General features: G+C 37.3%; 2 protein-coding genes across 3 annotated transcripts in view; one reads left to right on the forward strand and one right to left on the reverse strand.

The window, feature by feature from the left end:
* Positions 1–8,020, forward strand: part of FBXO22 (F-box protein 22) — a 39,081-nt gene extending 31,061 nt beyond the window's left edge. Inside the window, exons 8-9 of one of the 2 annotated variants that reach the window (XR_008494044.2) lie at positions 31–270; positions 1,648–8,020. Coding sequence is in view for 1 of the 2 variants with exons in the window: in XM_054450079.2 (XP_054306054.1) it covers positions 31–33 (3 nt within the window). In the remaining variant the exon portion in view is untranslated. Of the gene's footprint in view, positions 1–30 lie in introns of both variants that reach the window. The other variant, XM_054450079.2, reaches the window with a different exon arrangement.
* The window catches only part of NRG4 (neuregulin 4), a 75,945-nt gene continuing 59,141 nt past the window's right edge, over positions 1,021–17,824 (reverse strand). Inside the window, exons 6-7 of the mRNA XM_054450080.2 lie at positions 9,059–9,141; positions 1,021–1,795 (exon numbers count right to left, since the gene is read on the reverse strand). Of these exons, the coding sequence (XP_054306055.1) occupies positions 9,125–9,141 (17 nt within the window). The 3' untranslated portion in view covers positions 1,021–1,795; positions 9,059–9,124. The remainder of the gene's footprint in view (positions 1,796–9,058; positions 9,142–17,824) is intronic.

Raw genomic sequence — 17,824 nt, forward strand, 5'->3', positions numbered from 1 at the left:
ATCCTCTTGCTTGGAATGTGGATCTGGTAGTGAGCCATCTTGGACCCTGAAGAGGAGGCAACACACCATTGTAGAAGAAAAACAACAGAAGGATCCTGGTCCCTGTACAACCTCGTTGAAGAAACACCATAAGTGGCGTGGACTATCCACCTCCAGACTGTTTTACAAGAGAGAAATTAGCATATTCCACCTAATACAGTATGATGTAACTAATGTTACTTTTGTAACAGTCAGTGGTTTGTTCTAACAGGACAGCAGAACACTTGCAAGGTAAGTAAAGCCAAATGTATTAGCATTATTCCTGCTTTTCCTTTTTTGTCACTTTTATCCTTTTTTTAAAACTGAAAATATTTTTCTCTTGCTATTTATATATATATATGATAAAAATGCTTGGAAGATTCCTTTAATTTATGGTTATTCTAAATCCTAGTTCCTGAGGAAAGTCCAAAGAAAAATTTGTCAAAACTTTTCATCTGTGAATATTTATATTTAGCTCTTGCTATTTAGCTATTATCAAAATACCTCAAAATTTTAGTCCTTGAATGTGCTCATATAGCCCATAAGGCAAATATTTTTTAAACTTTATTGTCCCTGATATTAACCAGAATTGGTTGAATAGTAGAGGAAAAGGGATTTTTAAAACTGAAAATATGAACAAAATGAGCTTTAGAATTGAATGGATTATTTTAAACAAATTAATACTCATATAAAATGTTTTGCTTCTTCTCAAAGAGTCTGATACAGGATAATTTCATATAATATTTGATGTTGTTAAAGCGTTCCTTTTTATAGCTGAGCCTTTGGAGCTTGTTATGAACAGTAAAATCATTTAGTCACATGGTTGTAAACTTAGTGCAAAGTAAAAAGGGAAAAGTTGACCTAATAGAAACAATAGTAGTATTGATAAGAACAAAAGTCATCCTCCCTGCCTCTCAGAGGCCCTGAAGTTCTGTGAGGAAGGGAAATAGTAATTTAACCAAAGTTAAAACTGTGTAACTCATTTATTACAATTTTGAAAGGCTTGTCTTAGAAGCATTAAAGGAGTATTAGCTAAAAACAAACTAAATTCCTAGAGATGACAATCATTGTAGTCCTCTGTGAAACTGAAAATGATCACATGAAATAAATGTGAGCATAAAAAAGAGAAGTAAAGGTGTACCCTTAGTCTACATACTGAGCTGACGATCAGATCATAGAACGCTTTATTTAATCAAGACATTTAAAAATACTTATTTCATATACATACTTTCAAAGCAAAATAATCTCTGGGGCTAGTTTCCTTTGTATAAGGCTTAAGCAAGGAATATATTTCCATGCCCTTTGATCCAAGTAAAATCTAAGGAAGAGGGAAAATAAACCTTGAAATTAAGACCTAGAAATAGATCCACCCTTGCAGATTGATAAAAGTGGGCAATCTAGTAGGCCAATTCACATTACAGTTATCTCAGTTTTGCTTAAAGCAAACCCTAACCCTCAACCTACGAGGCCAGATAGCAAAAGACGTGCAACTAGTTTATATTGCAAATTTAACAAAGTGAACAAGCAAAGAATTACAATAGAAATAAACTTTTACAAATCTGAGAACTTTCTATGCAATCTGCAGAAATTTTTAAGAATATAAATGTGCTTTTGTCATTTTATACCCAGTCTGGCCCAGGTTTGCACTGCCATAAATTCAGTTTTAATGGGAACAGAAGACTCCAGATCCTCTTGATGGGAAGAAATCATGAAATTTTAGATGATTGACTTGATTTTCATTTGTAGAAACTGGGTATGAGTTGGCTTAATGAAAATCCTAAAATAATAAAATAAGCATTAGTAATAATATCCTTGTTAAATGAACAAAATGAATACGATATAAAGAACGTGGTACCAGAAAGTTACTTTAATATTGACCCTATGTAGGGAAGAATAATCAAATATTTGCAAAATATGTTATTTTTGTTATATATTTAACTTCTGCTCTATGCTACAACTGAAGACAGGTTACGAGAACGTGTGCTACTACAAAGTAGGAAACTGGCAGAAGCCAATAAGTATCACTTAATATTTTGGTATGGAAACTTTTCTTTTTTTTTTTTTTTTTGAGAGAGTTTCACTTTTGTTGCCCAGGCTGGAGTGTAATGGCACAATCTCGACTCATTGCAACCTCCACCTCCTGGGTTCAAGTGATTCTCCTGCCTCAGCCTCCCGAGTAGCTGGGATTACAGGCATGCGCCACCACGCCTGACTAATTTTAATTTTGTATTTTTAGTAGAGATGGGGTTTCTCTGTGTTGGTCAGGCTGGCCTCAGACTCCGACCTCAGGTGATCTGCCTGCCTCAGCCTCCCAAAGTGCTGGGATTACAGGCGTGAGCCACTGTGCCCAGCCAGAAACTTTCAATTCTTAAAACAGATTTATAAAAGTTTTTGCTATATAGTGACTGTTAGCCAGCAAAAACAGGCAAGATTGATTAATTTAGAAGAAATTGAAAGAAAATATATTTATTAATGTTGCTTTTAAATGCAAATTATCAGATTGAGAATTTTGAGACCATTGACATTTTTCTAATTATGACTAACTAAAATTTAATCACTATACTTAATAAACATACTCTATTCAAGGTCTTGAAATAAAATTATAGGGAGGAATAAAACATAATTGACCCCAGCGACATCAGCAAAATTGGCGGACTAGGAAGCTGCAAGCTTGTGTTTGCCCATCAAAACATTAAAAAAAAAAAAGAGGCTGGGTGCGGTGGCTCACGCCTGTAATTCCAGCACTTTGGGAGGCCGAGACGAGGAGATCAAGACCATCCTGGCTAACACAGTGAAACCCCATCTCTACTGAAAGTACAAAAAATTAGCCAGGCGTGGTGGCGGGCGCCTGTAGTCCCAGCTACTCGGGAGGCTGAGGCAGGAGAATGTTGTGAAACTGGGAGGCAGAGCTTGCAGTGAGCCGAGATCCTGCCACTGCACTCCAGCCTGGGCGATGGAGCAAGACTGTCTAAAAAAAAAAAGCAACTGTCTGAACGAACTCTGTTAGAGCTTTGGAAAACAGTCAAAGGTTTACAGCAACCAAAAGAATGCCCAATCATCTTCAGAATGGTAGGAAAATTTTGTGACTTTTTAGTGGCTCTTGCCCCAACCCCTCCCTACATTGTGGCAGTCTTAAAGCAGCAGAAGCCCAGGCCCCTCCCTTGAACTGGAGAAAACATACTAGACTTTTTTTGCAAATTACTGTGTACATTTTTTTCTAACCTGTCTGGGGATACCTGAAGGACTGACACAAGGTCACATCTTTGTTTTGCCTAACTGGTAGGGTGGGCACTGCTTATAAAAGCTGCAAAGAACCACAGGTGCATGGGTCAAGAGGTTATGGGTGTAAACATAAAGTAGAACAACTGAGGCCCAGAGGAGAATCTGGGGTAAGACTTTGGGAAATTAAGAACAGTTATATATACAGAGGGGATTTAAAATGCGACATGCATGCCCAGGGAAAACACTTGTCCAGAAAGTTCTAAGACCCAAGCTTTCACCTTGCTCTGGTCCCTAAGCCCAAAAGCAGGCCAAAGTAAGTATTGAAGGATTACCTGGCACAAAGCTGATTTGTAAAATCTAGGATAGCTCCTAGCATTCAAGGGAATTTATGTCAAAATAGCTGAACATGACATAAAAGGAAGAGAGTCTTCAGTGATCACACATAAAAGGAATAGTCTTTTATAAAAATAATTTGGAAAACTCTCAAAACAAATGGATGACAGCTTTTAAAAATAAAAATAAATGAACCAGAAAACCATGGGGAAAGGAAAGAATCTCATACCTAGAGTTACCATATTATAATAGTGAATATCCAACTCTCAAGGAAAAAAATCACAAACCATACAAAGGAACAGGAAAATAATGCGCATTCAAAAGATCAAAATTAATTGACATTGTCCTAATGAAGGACATTAAACTAGACATATACTTTAAAACAACTCAAATATGCCCAAAGAACTAAAGGAAAGCATGAACAAGGAATTAAAGGAAATCAGGAAAATGATACATGAACAAAATCAGAATATCAACAGAGATAGGCATTATAAAAAAATTCTGGAAAAGAAAAGTATAATTAATGAGATTTTCACTACAGGGGTTCAGCAGCAGATATAAGCAGGTAGAAGAAAGAATCAGCAAACTTGAGGTGGGATCATTGAAAGCAGAAACAACAAATCAAGCCTCCATAGTTTTAAAAGATACATAGCACACACAAAGAAGTGAAGAAGATACGGTGCATTTTTGAACCACAACAGGATGTAGTTAGAAATCAGTAACAAAAGGAAAATTGGAAAATTCACAAACTTGTGGAAATTAAACAAAACACTCAACCAATGGGTCAAAGAAGAAATCACAAGGGAAATTAAAAAGAGAAAAATGCAACATTCCAAAATTTATAGGATGCAGTGAAAGCACTGCTAAAAGGGAAATTTATAGACATAAATGCTTACATTAAAAAACAAAAAACATCTCATGTCAACAACCTGACTTTACAACTTAAGGAGAGGGGGAAAAACACACTAAATCCAAAGCTAGCAGATGGAAGGAAATAATAAAGATTAGAACAGATATAATAAATTGAATAAAGATTAGAAACACTAGAGAAAAATCAGTAAACTACAAATTCTTTAAAAGACCATAAAGTTGGAAAGCCTATGTCTAGATAGACTAAGAAAAAAAGGAAGACTCAATTGCTAAAATAAATGAAAATGGGAACAGCACTCTAGATTCTGGAAAAATGAAAAGGGTTATAAAAGAATACCTTCGACAATCTAGATGAAATGGTCAAATTCCTAGAAATGCAAAACATACCACTGCTGAACTTTGAAAAAAATTTAAAAATCTGAATAGAACTATAACCAGTAAGGTAATTGAATTAGTAATCAAAATTCTCCTGGAAAAAATGCGCTGGACCTGATGGTTTTCACTTGTGAATTCTACCAAATAAGAAGAAATAGCCCCAATCCCTCTCAAACTTTTCCCAAAAATTGAAGAGGAAGGACGCTGCCTAATTCATTCTGATGCTGACGCCAGACAAAGATGCTACAAGAAAAGATTACAGACCAGTTATTCCTTATGATGACTGATTCAACACTTGTCAATACTAGGAAACTGAATTTAGCAGCATATTAAAAGGATTGTACACCACTACCAAATGGAATGAATTCCTGGAATGCAAGGATGGTTCAACATACAAAAATCAATATAATATACTACATGAACAGAACGAAGCAAGAACAACCAGATGATCATCTCAATTGATGCAGACAAAGCATTTGACAAAATCCAGCAGGCTCTTGTGATTAATAACACTCAACAAATGAGGGATAAGAGGAAACTACCTCAACATAATAAAAGCCAGATATGAAAAGCCCACGGTAGACACCATACTTAGTGGTGGAAGTTTTTCCTCTAAGATCAAGACAACAATGCTCATTTCACCATTCCTATTCTACACAGTACTAGGAGTTCTAGCCTGAGCTAGAAAAATAAAGACATCCAAGATGGAAAGTAAGAAGTAAAATCCTATGTGTTCACAAATGATATGATCTTTAGACAACCCGAAAGATTCCACACCAAAAAATAAATAACTGTTAATTTAGTAAGGTAGCAGGATACAAAGTCAAACCACAAAAATCAGGTGCATTCCTATACACTAACAATGAACAACCTGAGAAGGAAATTACAAGAGCAGTCCCATTTACCATAGCCCAAAAAGAATAAAATGCACAGAAATTAGCTTACCCAAGGTGGGTGGTGAATGGCTTGTACAATGAAAACTACAAAACATTGCTTCAATAAAGATAAAAATAAACGGAAACACATCTCATGTTCATGGATTGGAAAATCTAATGTTAATATGTCAGTACTACTCAAAGTGATGTACAGATTCACTACAAAAATCTCTATCAGAATCCTAGGATTTTTTTTTTTTTGCAGAAATAGAAAAACCCATCCTGAATTTCATATGGAATCTGAAGGGATCCCAAATAGCCAAATCAGTCTTGAGAAAGAAGAACAAATTGGAGGACTTACACCTGCAGAGTTTAAAACTTACTATAATGCTACAGTATATACACAAAATAATCAAAACAATGTGATTCTGGCATAAAGGCAGACGGACAGACCAATGGGATAGACTGGAGAACCTAGAAATAAACCCTCTCATATGTGCTAAATGATTTTTGACAAGGGTGCCAAGGCTATTCAAAGGATAGTTTTTTCAACAAACAGTGATGGTAAAGCTGGATAACCACATGGCTAAAGAACAAAGTTGCAACCTCACTCATTTGCAAAAATTAACTCAAAATGGACCAAAGACCTAAATGTGAGAGCTAAAACCATAAAACTCTTAGGATGTGGCAATGGTTTCTTGGATATGACACCAAATTCACAGACAACAAAAGAAAAAATAGGCAAATTGTACTTCATTAAAATTTTAAAATTTTGTGCATCAAAGGACACTATCAACAGAGTAAAAAGATTACCTATGGAGTGGGAGGAAATATATGCAGTTCACATACCTAATAAGGATTAAACATCCAGAATACATACATAACTCCCAAAATGCAATAACAACGTAAAAACCTGATTTAAAAAATGGCAAAGGATTTGGATAGATCTCCAGAGAGGACATGCAGATAGCCAATGAGCACATGAAAAAATGCTTAGCATCACTATAAACAGTAAGGAAATGCAAATCAAAACCACATTGAGATACCACTTCATACCCACTGTGTCTTATTAAACACACAAGTGTTGGCAAAGATGTGGAGAAATTGGAACTCTTATTACTGATGGAAATATACAGTGGTATGCAGCTGCTGTAGAAAACAGTATGGTGATTTTCCAATTAAATATAGAATTGTCATTTGATTCAGCAATTGCATTTCTGGGTATATATACAAAATAATTGAAAGCAGGGGCTTGAGGGTATATTTGTATACCAGTGTTCACTGCAGCATTATTCACAGTAGTCAAAAGGTAGAAACAACCCAAATACCCAACAGATGAATGGATAGACAAAATGTGTTATATCCATACAATGGAATATTATTCAGCCATAAAAAGGAAATTCTGCTACATACTACATCATGGATGAACCTTTAAGACATTAAGTGAAGTAAATCACAAAAGGACAATACTATATGAATCCACTTATGTGAGGTACCTAGACTAGTGAGATTCATAGAGACAAAGTAGAACAAATATTACTTTTTGTCACAGGGGGCAGGAGGGAATGGGAATTTATTGTTTAAGGGGCACAGAGATCAGTGTGGGATCATGAAAAAGTTCCGGAGGTGCATAGTGGTGACTGGTACATATAACGAATGTATTTAATGCCTTTAAACTAACTTCAAAATGGTTAAAATTTAAATCTTATGTACATTTTGCCACAGTAAATTTTTAAACCACCAAAAAAAAAAAAACAAAACAAAAAACATATGGCCTAGCTTTTTTTTAAAAAAAAAAAGGGGGGGTGGTATTTAATCACAAGTCATAGAGGAACTTTTAAGTGTATACTGCTAAGTGAAAGAAGTTAGTCTGAAAGGCTACATACTATTTGATTTCAAATACATGACATCCTGGAGAAAGCAAAGTTAGTAAAGACTGGTTGCCAGAGGTTCAGTGGAGAGGGAGGGGTAAATACATGGAGTAGAGATTTTTAGGGTGGTGAAACTACTGTATACAACACTATAATAGTGGATACATGACATTATATATTTGTCAAAATCCATAAAGACATACAACAAAAAGAGGACCCTTCATGTAAATTATAGGCTTCAGCTAGCCTGGGTGACAGAGTGAGACTTTGTCTCAAAAAAGAAAGTAAAAATGTGTGAATATTGGTTAAACAAGTATACCACACTAGTGCAAGATGTTAATAATAAAGGCCTGGGGTGGGGGGAAGCATAGGGGAACTCTGTACTATCTGCTCAGTTTTTCTGAAAATCTAAAACTTCTAACAACAAAGTCTATTAAAATTATGTGAGAGCTTTTCATTTTGTGTACTCTGTCTCAGTGTCTTACCCTCATGTGTTTGTGAAATGAATGAATGGTGGGTGATGAATGAATTGGTGACACTAGTGACACACTGAATTCACAGCGCCTACACTGGGCCAGACTGTGTAGAGAAGCCAGCGTGCATCCCAGCCTTGACAAGGACATAGTTCAGAGATGGGCTGTTATGTTTGGCCGGTGCAAGCGCTTCTGCCTAAGCCATTTACCAGCCCCAGACTTTTCCACTGCTCCAAGACTTTATTTTCACACTTCCTTAAAGTTACTATTGCTTTTTTCCCCCATGTAACTTAAGTAGAAAAAACTGGAGAAACTAAATTGTTCTGACCAAACAGTTCTTAATGTTGCACCTAAAAAGATAAAAACTGCATTCTGAAAAATCATGCACTAAAAATTACAAGGGAAATAGGTTTGGAACGTTGTGACCTGTGTAATAACAATCCTAAATTTCCAGTTATTTGCACCCAGAATTAATCAATTTTTTGCAGTCAAACTTTTGGGTTTTTGTTTCTTCCTTTGAGAGACAGATCCTTGAAATCAGTCACTTTTAGTAGAAAGCATTTTCATCAATATTGAAAGAATGATACAGAGGTATCCATCAGTCAGTGCTTTTTTCTAATTGCCAGGTGAAATGTCTTCTCAGTTTTTTCATCAGTACTTGCAGCTTCTCAGATAACAGCAGGAATGAGGTGGTTTTGAAGCCACTAAGCCAGCTACTCCTTGCACTTAAAGGATTTTCATCCTTTTTCATAAGATCTTCATATATCCCTTAGGGTTTCTCTCTAGGTGTGTGAACATTTGCCTCTGGTTGCTTCAGCACATCAGCTTTCTGGGGAGAGTCATGTTGAACCAATGTGACTTCAAATTATACTGGTATCACCCCCTACTTAGCAGTTGCCGATGGACTGATGCACATTACAGAAGCACACACACCTTGCAGCAGAATGGATTATGGTTCGTGATATGAGTTACACAAGCGTTTTATTTAAGAAATAAAGGATTAAATTTTTAATTCTTTTACCTAGTGGTGTTTCATTTTCTGCCTCTGTAAAATAAAAACAATGATTTGGTTCACTTTGACGTTTCTTCAGTGTTCTTCATGACCTGTGAAAAATAATTAAGAATTAAGATGCTTTCTCCATTGCAATTTTTCTTACTACGCACACCTACCTACATGTCTATCTTCACATATATAAACCAACCCCTTCTGTTTGTGATAGGATGTGTTAAGGTAAACTAACCTAGAATATCAAAAATTTCCAGCAGCCTGACAAGACTCCTCAGAACACTGAGTTATGTCGGATTCCCCATTCAAGTCTCACATATAAGTTCCCTGCATGCCTGCTCACGCCCCCTGCCCCTCACTGTGTTTGCTCACTGCCTCTTACCCAAAGTTCTAACAAGCCTGGTGACCTCTCTTAGATATACAAGTTAGAAGAGGGTGGTTGAGGGGAAAAGATTGCTAGAGTGAGTCACCGTAACAGCAGTGACAATAATAGATGGCAAGAAAATACCAAGGAAACAAGGACTAATAAAACCTGTGGCTAACTGGGACTATTTAGGACAAAAATTCCCTCTGTAGCCAGCAAGCCCTAAGACTAACGCCCATATCTGTGGAAGTGCAGTAAGAAAAACATGGGTTTAACCTCCCTAAACCTCAGTTTTCTCATTGTAGAGTAAGAATGATACCACCTACTCCATACAGTTGTTAAGGTTTATGGGAGTTAAAATATTTGAAATATTAACCATAGTACCTGGCACACATAGGCATGTGGTGTGCATGATCATATTGTTACACTGCTTGCTTTCCATTTAGAGAGTTGTCAGCATTAGGGCATTATTGCAGTAGGGATGATGTCTAACAACAATATAAATGCATGCTAAGACTTCAGGCTGTGGATTTATGCTAGGAATAAATTGGAAAGATTGCCCGGGGAGGCTTACGTTCCAGAAGCACACAAGATGACATGCATAAACCTATCAATGAAATAAGGCTTGATGGTGTGGTGGCAGGAGGATGTTCTTGGTGAAGGAAGGTCATTAATTAATAAGTTTTAAAAATATAATGTACCTTTATGCTATGATTTTCATAATATGAGCTAACATTAAGCAAGTCCCAGTCTTCATAATCAGCTCTCCTCATCAGAGAATCTAACTTTATTTTCATGACATATCTTGTCACATTTAGTAAAAGGCTTTTGTGTATGTGTGTGGGGGGGGTGGTGGGTGGTTATTTGCTTATAGTTATGGTCTTGCAGTTATTGGCTGAGATTGTTCAACCTTGAAAAAACGGTCAAATGAACTAATTTTGTCAGCTGAGCCTAATACCTTACCTCTGTTTTTAACCTTTGTTATGATGTCCTTTTCTATTCAAAAAAACAAAATATAAAAACAGTAATCTAATACTTGAGTTCCTTTTTTTTTTTTTTTAAACAAGTATGTCTTTATAAAGTCAAGCTGTTTTATATGTGTGTGGATTCTAAAAAAATAAGTCCTTACCATGTCACTGAACATTCTGGGGAAAAGAAAAAAATCAAGAGGCAAACCTTTTGGGGAAAATGCTGTTGATGGATTACAAGCATGGTACTTATGCATTCAAGATCTAATGGCAGGAGACTATTCCCAAACTTGTTTATATCAGATTTGGCCCCTAGCATTAACCTTTCCAGTTAACACCAAGATCAATTTAAAATCTTTCCATTCTCTGATATATATATATATATATATATATATATTTTTTTTTTTTTTTTTAAATGGAATCTCACTTTGTCACCCAGGCAGAGGCACAATCTCAGCTCACTGCAACCTCCGCCTCTCGGGTTCAAGCGATTGTCCTGCCTTAGCCTCCTGAGTAGCTGGGATTACAGGCGCCCACCACTATGCCCGGTTCATTTTTGTATTTTTAGTAGAGACAGGGTTTCACCATGTTGGCCAGGCTGGTCTCAACCTCCTGCATTCTCTGAGAATTTCTTCATGGTTATTTAACCATCAAGCACTTTAAAAATTAATGTGGCTCCAGACATTACAAATATAGCAAAGATCTACAAACCTAACAAACAATTAAAAGACATGTTTTTACTCACGTACAGGAGTAAAGTATGAGAACAAATTATCCCTCCTGATAAGTGATAATTCTGAGCACAATAAAACACATCAACTGATAGCATTATTTAATAATGGCATCTCTTTCAAGCTGACTTTTTATTGTGAAATATACTTAACAAAATTTACCATTTTAACCATTTTTAAGTTCAGTAGCATTAAGTACAGTAGTCCCCTCTTCTCCACGGGGGATACATTCCAAGACCCCAGTGGATGCCTGAAATCACAGACAGCACCAAACCTAAATATACTATTTTTCCTATACCTATGATAAAGTTTATAAATTGGACACAGTAAGATAGCAATAACTAATAATAAAGTAGAACAATTATAACAATATGACAGCATCACTACTCTTGCACTTTGGGGCCATTATTAAGTAAAATAAGGGTTATTTGAACACAAGCACTGTGATACTGCAACAGGTGCTCTGATAATGAGATGGCTACTAAGTAGCTAATGGGCGGGCGGCATATACAGTGTGGATGTGGTGGGCAAAAAGATGATTCACATCCTGAGTAGGTCAGCGGGAGATTTCATCATGCTGCTTAGAAGGGTGTGCAATTTAAAACATGAATTATTTCTGGAACTTTCCGTTTATATTTCAGACCACAGTTGACTGCGGGTAACTGAAATTGCTAAAAGGTAAACCACTAACGAGGGGTTATTATTGTACATTCACATTGTGTGCAACCATCACACCATCTCCAGAACTTTTTGTTTGATTTTTTTTTTGAGACGGAGTCTCGATCTGTCGCCCAGGCTGGAGTGCAGTGGCCCAATCTCGGCTCACTGCAAGCTCCACTTCCCGGGTTCACGCCATTCTCCTGCCTCAGCCTCCTGAGTAGCTGGGACTACAGGCGCCCACCACCACGCCCGGCTAATTTTTTTTGTATTTTTAGTAGAGACAGGGTTTCATCGTATTAGCCAGGATGGTCTCGATCTCCTGACCTCCTGATCTGCCTGCCTCGGTCTCCCAAAGTGCTGGGATTACAGGTGTGAGCCACTGCGCCCAGCCCCCCAGAACTTTTTCATCATCCCAAAGTGAAACTCTACCCATTAAACAGTAACTCCCTATTCCTCCCCCGACAACCCCGGTGACCAGCATTCTACTTTCTGTCTCAATGAATTCGCCTATTCTAGGTGCCTTGTATACGTGGAATCACACAATACTTACCTTTGGAGTCTGGCTTTTTCACTTAGCACGTCTTCGGGATTCATCTATGTTGTGGCATGTATCAGAATTTCATTCCTTTTTAAAGCTAAATAATATTCCATTATAGGTATAGACCACATTTTATCTATTCATCCACTGATGGATATTTGGGTTGTTTCCACCTTTTGGCTACTGTAAGTAATGCTGCTATTGAGGCAGGAGAAGTAGTCAAGGAAGTAACCATGTGCTTGGTTACAGGGGCGACCGTATAGTCAACACAATAAGCCCAGCATTTGCATTGTAGTCCAGCTCATTCAAGCAAAGCTATCTCCAGTGGGGAATTTCCCTGTAGGGAGCATGTGCATTTTGATTTTACTTGTCCTCAGACTGATCCGTTGCTCATTATAATTGTAAAAAACACTTCCCTGAGGAGAGATTTCAGATGCTAATGAGATATGTGATGTGTGAACAAACACGTACAGCTACTGGCATGTGCACCCAGAGGACCAGCCAAAACATGCTTACTAGTAACAGCTCTTCCCACCTCCTCATGAGTAATAATCTAAGACTCCCAGAAGGGGAGTCTCCCTAGTGCCAGTCTTTGCTGTCTCATCCTTATGAGCAGCCTGCCCTGAATCCTCTCTCAGGGTGTCCTGTCTATTCTGCATCTAACTTTCAAAATATTCTTTCTCCTTTGCAATAAATTTGCTATATGCTGCATCTCTGTTCTGTGTCTCTTGAGGTCTTCTAAACTGAAAAGACAAGAACCAAGGTCTCACAACAGCCATTAACACTATGAGTGTAGGTATACAAATATCTGTTTGAGTCCATTCTTTCATTTCTTTTAGATGTATACCCAGTAGTGGAATTGCTAGATAATATGGAAATTCTATGTTTAATTTTTTTTTTGAGGACTTGCCATATTGTTTCTTAAAGTGGTCGCACCATTTTACATTCCCACCAACAATGCACAAGGGTTCCAATTTCTACATGTTCTCACCAACACATGGTTTCTGGTTTTTTGTTTGTATTAATAGTAGTCACCATCCTAAAGGGTGGAAGTGGTACCTCATTGTGGTTTTGATCTGCATTTCCCCAATAATTTGTGGTGATGAGTATTTTTTTCATGTGCTTATTGGCCATCTGTGTATCTTCTTTGGAGAAATGTCTATTCAAATCCTTTGCCCATTTTTGAATTAGGTTCTTTTACTTGTTGTAGCTGAGTTTTAGAAGTTCTTTACATATTCTGGATATCAAATCCTTACCAGATACATGATTTGCGAACCTTTTCTCCCATTCCATGGATTGCCTTTTCACTTTGCTGATAGTGTCTTTTGATGTATCAAAATTTTGAATTTTGATGTCCAATTTGTCTAACTTTTCTTTGGCTGCCTCTGCTTTTGGTGTTATATAAAAGCAATCATTGCCAAATCAAATTTCATGAAAGATTCCCCCTATGTTTTCTTCTCTTAGTAATTTTAGCTCTTACGTTTAGGTCTTTGATCCACTTTATTTATTTATTTATTTATTTATTTTTTGAGATGGAGTCTCGTGATCTCGGCTCACTTCATCCTCTGCCTGCCGGGTTCAAGCAATTCTCCTGCCTCAGCCTCCTGAGTAGCTGGGACTACAGGCACATGCCACCATGCCCAGATAATTTTTTTTATTTTTAGTAGAGATGGGATTTCACCATGCTGGCCAGGCTGGTCTCGAACTCCTGACCTTGTGATCCGCCCACCTGGGCCTCCCAAAGTGCTGGGATTACAGGCTTGAGTCACTGCACCCAGCCCTAGTTAATTTTTGTATATGGTCATAGGTAAGGGTCCAACTTCATTCCTTAGCATGTGGATATCCAGTGTTCTCAGCACCACTTATTGAAAAACGGGCTTTTAAAAACCACTTACTGAGGTATAATCTACAACTTACAAAATTTACCTTTTTAAAGTATGTAATTTGGCCAAGCACAGTGGCTCATGCCTGTAATCCCAGCACTTTGGGAGCCCAGGCAGGAAGACTGCTTGAAACCAGGAGTTCGAGACTAGCCTGGGCAACATAACAAGACCCTGTCTCTACAAAAAAAAATGTAAAAATTAGCCAGGCATAGTGGTGCATACCTGTAGTCTCAAATACTCGGAAGGCTGAGGCAAGAGGACTGCTTGAGTGCAGGAGCCCAAGGTTGCAGTGAGCTATGATCACGTCACTGCACTGCTAGAGCCTTGGGCAACAGAGCGAGACCCTGTCTCAAACAAAAAAGTCTACAATTCAATGAATTTTAAAATGTACAGAATTGTGCAATCACCACCACAATCCCATTGTAGAATAAATCCATTACCCTAAAAAAGATCACGTGCCCATTCCCAGCACTTTGGGAGGCCGAGGCAGGTGGATCACTTGAGGCCAGGAGTTCGAGACCAGCCTGGCCAACACCAAACCCTGTCTCTACCAAAAAATACAAAACACTAGCCAGGTGTAGTGGCACATGTGTGTAGTCCCAGCTACTCGGGAGGCTGAGACACAATAATCCATTGAACCTAGGAGGCGAGGTTGCAGTATGCTGAGGTCATGCCACTGCACTCCAGCCTGGGTGACAAAAAAATATATATATATATTGCCCAAACTTTAATTGGGCTGTCTTTTTATTATCGAGTTGAAAAAGTTCCTTATATATTCTAGACATGTCCTTTATCCATCTTTTATATCCATTTGCAAATATTTTGTCCCAGTTTGTGTCTTGCCTTTTCATTTTTAGAATGGTGTCCTTTGAAGCACAAAAGTTTTCAATTTACATGAAGCCCAATTTATGAAATTTTTTCTCTTATCAGTTGTGCTTTTTGTATTGTATCTAAAAATCTTTGCCTAATTCAATGTCACAAAGACTTTCTCTTATGTTTTCTTCTAAGGTTTTTATAATTTTAGCTCTTATATTTAGACCCATTTTGAGTTTTTTTTGTGCATGGTAAAGGGTCTGAATTCATGTTTTTGCATGTGAATATCCAAACTGCCCCAGTATCAATCTGTTGGAATGACTATCCTTTCCGTACTGAATTGCCTTGGCAGCTTTGTCAAAAATCAGTTGTGGTCTATCTGGATGCCAGTACCACACTGTCTTGATTACTGTAGCTTTACAGTAAGTCAGGAAATCAGACAGTATGAAGCTTCTTTGTTCTTCTTTTTCAAAATTATTTTCTCTATTCTAGGTCCTTTGCATTTCCATGGGAATTTTAGAACCACCTTGTCAATTTTTACAAAAACACCTGTTGGGATTTTGTCTGGGATAGCACTGCATCTATATAGGTCAATTTGAGAACTGACATCTTACAATACTGAATCTTCCAAATCTATGAACAAAATATAACTCCATTTATTTAGGTCTTCATTTCTCTCAGCAATTTTTTTTTTTAGTTTTCACTGGATAGGCCTTATCATATTTTTGTCTGATGTATGCTTATGTACTTAATACATTGAGATTCTATCATTAATAATTTTTTTAAATTTCCATATCTAATTGTCACTGATATATAGGAATACAATGGACTTTTTTGAAATTTTAAGATAAGTTTATTAAGTCCAATGATGAAATCTATCAGAAGAATATTCTCCTGAAAATAATTTCTTCTTGGAGAAAAGGAAAGGAAAATCAAAACCCTCTGAGCATAGCCAGGATGCTGTGGCAGTCGAGCTTCTCTACAGATGGGGACAGTCCTCTGGTCAGTGGAGTCACTCTCTTGGTCAGCAGGATTGGTCTGGATCATCCTCCTCATCCCCCGGCTCCAGGTCATCCATTTCCTGGAGCAAAGACTCAATTACCTCCACGTTGTTTCCAGCATCCTCCAAGAACTGGATATCAGATGTGTCAAGATTTGGATCTGTTTCAAGTAGCTGTTTCCCACTTATTTTTTCCTGCTTATTCTTTGATTTGGTTATTTTTGATTTCCAAGAGTTCGGTATCAAACACGGCTTCTCAACTTAAGAAATGCTTAATTGTAAACAGGAATGCTATGGAATAATTGCTCTATGGTTTCTTCTGCTTTTTGTTTCTTGCCCAAATTTTAATTGGATTGACTTTTTATTATTGATTTGAAAGAGTTCTCTTTATATTCTAGATACGTCTTCCTCCCTTTTGCTTTTTATCCATTTCATTTAATTTTTCTTGCACAGCTGTCACTAAAGATCATCACCATGCCAAGATTTCTTCAGCTTGTAATGCTAAGAATTTTTAAATGTCTGAGACATTATCTTCTAGATTTTCCAAGAATGTTTCATAAAAAGGAGCTTCATTTGGGTATTTCTTACTGTCTGTAAACTTGAGGGTAGTCTGGACAGTTTCATTATTTTCTCCAGCCTCAGATAGCACAGTAATGGTAGAGCTAGGTGGGTTTTCTTTTTTTCTTTTCTTTTTCTTTTTTCTTTTTTTGAGACGGAGTCTCACTCTGTTGCCCTGGCTGGAGTGCAGTGGTGCAATCTCAGCTTACTGCAACCTCTGCCTCCTGGGTTCAAGCAGTTCTCCTACCTCAGCCTCCCTAATAGCTGGGATTACAGGTGCCCACCACCATGCCCGGCTAATTTTTGTATTTTTAGTAGAGACAGGGTTTCACCATGTTAGCCAGGCTGATCTTGAACTCCTGACCTCAAGTGATCTGCCCCCCTTGGCCTCCCAAAGTGCTGGGATTACAAGGCATGAGCCACCACACCTGCGCCAGCATGACATATCTTTATTCATCCTTTTACTTTTAACTTATTTGTGTCTTTATACTTAATGTATATTTCTTGCAGATAGCATATCACATTAATTTTTATCCAATTTTACAATCTCTATCTTAACTGGGTGACGTTTTACAGGTTGCTCTAGAGTTTCTAGCGTACACTTTTGACTTATTAGTTTCCCTTCAAGTGATGATGTACTGCTTGACATTTAGCATAAGAACACTACAGTGGGGTATTTCCCTTGCTACCCTCCCAGTCTTTGTATTTTCTTATTATACATTTTGCTTTTATGTATGTTGTAAGTCCCATACTATGTTGTTATGATATTTCATTAAATGGTCAATTATTTCTTAAGGAGATTTAAATAATAAGAAAAAGATCTTACATATTTACCCACTAGTTGTCATTTCCGGTGCTCTTCCTCCCTTTATGTAAATCCATATTTCCATCTGATATTGTCCTTTTGCCTGAAGAACTTCCTTTAACATTTACTTAGTGCGGTTCTGGTGATGATAAATTCTTTCAACTTTCATATGCCTGGAAAATCTCTATTTTGCCTTAATTTTTTCTAAATAGTTAACTGGTCTTTTATGGCTTTGAGATACATTCACGTACCATAAAATTCACTCATTTAAATTGTACAATTCAATGGCTTTTAGTATATTCAGAGTTGCACAACCATCAGCACAATCAAATTTATGACACTTTCATTCCCAAAAAGAAAGCCCACATCCCTTAGCCGTCAGTCTCCAACATCCCCCCATTTCCTCCAATCCTAGGCAAACATTAATCTGCTGTCTGTCTCTATAGATTTGCCTGTTCTGG

The sequence above is a fragment of the Pongo pygmaeus genome, chromosome 16, assembly GCF_028885625.2.
Source record: "Pongo pygmaeus isolate AG05252 chromosome 16, NHGRI_mPonPyg2-v2.0_pri, whole genome shotgun sequence".
NCBI lineage: Eukaryota > Metazoa > Chordata > Mammalia > Primates > Hominidae > Pongo > Pongo pygmaeus.